Source organism: Pygoscelis adeliae, unplaced genomic scaffold (genome assembly GCF_000699105.1).
Source record: "Pygoscelis adeliae isolate BGI_AS28 unplaced genomic scaffold, ASM69910v1 Scaffold294, whole genome shotgun sequence".
NCBI classification, from domain to species: domain Eukaryota; kingdom Metazoa; phylum Chordata; class Aves; order Sphenisciformes; family Spheniscidae; genus Pygoscelis; species Pygoscelis adeliae.
The window spans coordinates 830,565-833,055 of NW_008824722.1; the positions used below are offsets into that span (position 1 = coordinate 830,565).

Consider the following 2,491-nt stretch of genomic DNA (forward strand, 5'->3'; position numbering starts at 1 on the left):
CCCCTTTCTCCCAATGCATTTGGTGCCTGCATGTGTCTCTCTGCCCTGCAGCACATAAAGGCTTTCTACAACACCACGTGGGCCCGGCGGTACGGGCACGGGCTGGCCCCCGGCCCCCTGACCCTCTTCTACTCCCTGACTGTCTCCATCTTCGCCCTGGGTGGGCTGGTGGGCTCCTTGCTGGTGGGGCTGCTAGTGGTGCGGTACGGAAGGTAAGGGGGTGCCATGGGACAGGGTGGTCAAGGGATGGGGTGGGGCTGGAGGGGCTGCCCTGCTGCTTGTGCCCTGCTAGGAATGGCACGCTGAGCCGCAGCGCTCTCCTCATCCTCCTGGCCGGCGGCTTCATGGGCTTCAGCCGGGAGCTGGGGTCCCCCGAGATGGTGATCATTGGCCGCTCCATCACGGGGCTCCACTCAGGTAGGTGCTGCCTGGGCTGCAGGGCTGTGCACGGCCCCTTCCTCATGGCTCGGTCTCCAGCCCATTCCCAGGGGGCTGGAGAAGACTTCATATTCCCCATGGCCACAGGCTCTGCAGTGAGGCTCTCCATGGGGCGGACAGGGCAATCTCCCTGGCCATCGGGTCCCCACTGTGGATGGTGCTGGGCATGGGAGGAAATGCACCGAGGATCTGGCTGGGCACCCTTCTCCCCACTGCCTCTTCCAGCCCGGTCCCTCCTGTTCCCCCCAGGTATCTGTCTCAGCGTGGTACCCCTCTACCTGGGAGAAATTGCCCCCAAGAACCTGCGGGGTTTCCTGGGCCTCATGCCCAGCATCTTCATCTGCCTGGGGGTCTTCTTTGCACAGGTCCTGGGCCTCCCAGAGCTGCTGGGCGAGGTGAGCACAATACCCCAGCCCATGCGTGCTGGACCCTGCTCTGCCCTCCCTGTGACACGTCCCATTTTGACTCCTCTCAGGACAGGTTCTGGCCCCTTTTCCTATCAGTGGTGGTCGTTCCCGCCTGCCTCCAGCTCTTGCTGCTGCACTGCTTCCCTGAGAGCCCGCGGTACCTGCTGATAGAGAGGAACGATGTCTGTGGGGCCACCAAGGGTGAGGGGGTGTCCTGGGGGAGACTGGCTCCGGGATGTGCTGGGCACTGGTCCAGGGTCTCCCAAGACCAAGGTGCATCCTCTTAGCATCCTTCCACACCCAGACCTGACAGCCCACCATAGTCCTTATGGTTCAGCCCTCCTGTCCCACCCAGTTGTGCCATAGCATTTCCATGGTGCCCGTCACCATGGTGTGAGGCATCTCCTTGGTTCCTATGGATGCTCGGCCCCATGGGTCAGGGAGGTCCCCTGGGGAGGCTGAGCCAGGGCAGAACCAAGCCCCTGCCCCTGCTCTGTGCCATACCTATGAGCACCCATCCTGCGATGGGGAGACGCATGCCCGTGATCCCCACTCTCCCCACAGCACTGCGCCAGTTCCTGGGGACGCCCGACGTGCAGGATGTGATCAAGGAGATGAAGGAGGAGCAGCAGTCGCTCTCCTCCGTGGAGATGGTCTCTGTCTGGCAGCTGCTGCGAGACCGCTCTGTCCGCTGGCAAACCCTCTCGGTGGTGGTGGTGAACGCTGGCATGCAGCTCTCAGGGATCGATGCCGTAAGCCCTGGGGGGTCCTCACCCCGGGACCTGGCTCTGCACAAGCTGAGCTGAGACCTGGCAACTCACTTCATCAAGCGCCCCATGGCTCCGTCCCCCTGGCTCACGTTAACTCCCCTCCTTGGCAGATCTGGTTTTACACCACCATCATCTTCGAGAACGCCGGGATCCCTGTGTCCCAGATCCCCTACACCACCGTGGGCACCGGCGCCATCGAAGTTGTCATGGGGCTGATTGGGGTGAGTGATGGACGGACAGACGGATGCAGCCCCCTCAGTGCCAGAGCCTTGTCTCCAACTCCCAGCATCATCAAACAGGGGGTGCTGGATGTACCCCAAATGCCGTCCATGCCACAGCACAGCCCCTTTGCTGGGGGGCAGAGGGTTTGGCCGGGAAATGGGGTGGGGGGATGGGATGAGAGGGACTCAATTTGTAGGGTCACATATAGGAAGGGTGGGATAATTTGGGGGTAAATGGGTAGCAGGGAGGTTGGGGGGAGATGCCATGCAAGGAGCAGGTTGGGGGTGATGGAGGGGGCTAAGCGGTTCCTTCTGGCTCCTGATTTTATTGTCACTCTGTTAGCAGAGCCACATGTCCCCATCTGCCCCCCCAGCCAAGCACTGGCCTGGCCCCGGGCTAGCAGCTCCGGCCCCCCCAGCCAGGCCTCATTTAGCTGGAGAGTTAGCACTGGGCCAGGCAGATTTATGGCCCTCGTCCCATCTGTGAGTGTCACCCGGGGCCAGCCCGAGACACCCGGCACTAAATCCGCTCCCTGACAATTAGAGAGATGGATGGGGGGTGGCTGCTCCCAGAAAACCGAAGACGAGCAGGGGGCTGCTCCCCTCTCCCCATAGCTCAACCCATGGCAGAGTGGGGCCCCCCAGTCACCCCCCT

The 2,491-nt window shown here is 62.5% G+C and overlaps 1 protein-coding gene across 1 annotated transcript in view; it reads left to right on the forward strand.

The window, feature by feature from the left end:
• Positions 1 to 2,491, forward strand: part of LOC103916313 (solute carrier family 2, facilitated glucose transporter member 5-like) — a 9,138-nt gene that overhangs the window by 2,977 nt on the left and 3,670 nt on the right. The window contains exons 3-8 of the mRNA XM_009323284.1: positions 52 to 212; positions 293 to 417; positions 688 to 833; positions 914 to 1,046; positions 1,410 to 1,597; positions 1,726 to 1,873. Of these exons, the coding sequence (XP_009321559.1) occupies positions 52 to 212; positions 293 to 417; positions 688 to 833; positions 914 to 1,046; positions 1,410 to 1,597; positions 1,726 to 1,873 (901 nt within the window). The remainder of the gene's footprint in view (positions 1 to 51; positions 213 to 292; positions 418 to 687; positions 834 to 913; positions 1,047 to 1,409; positions 1,598 to 1,725; positions 1,874 to 2,491) is intronic.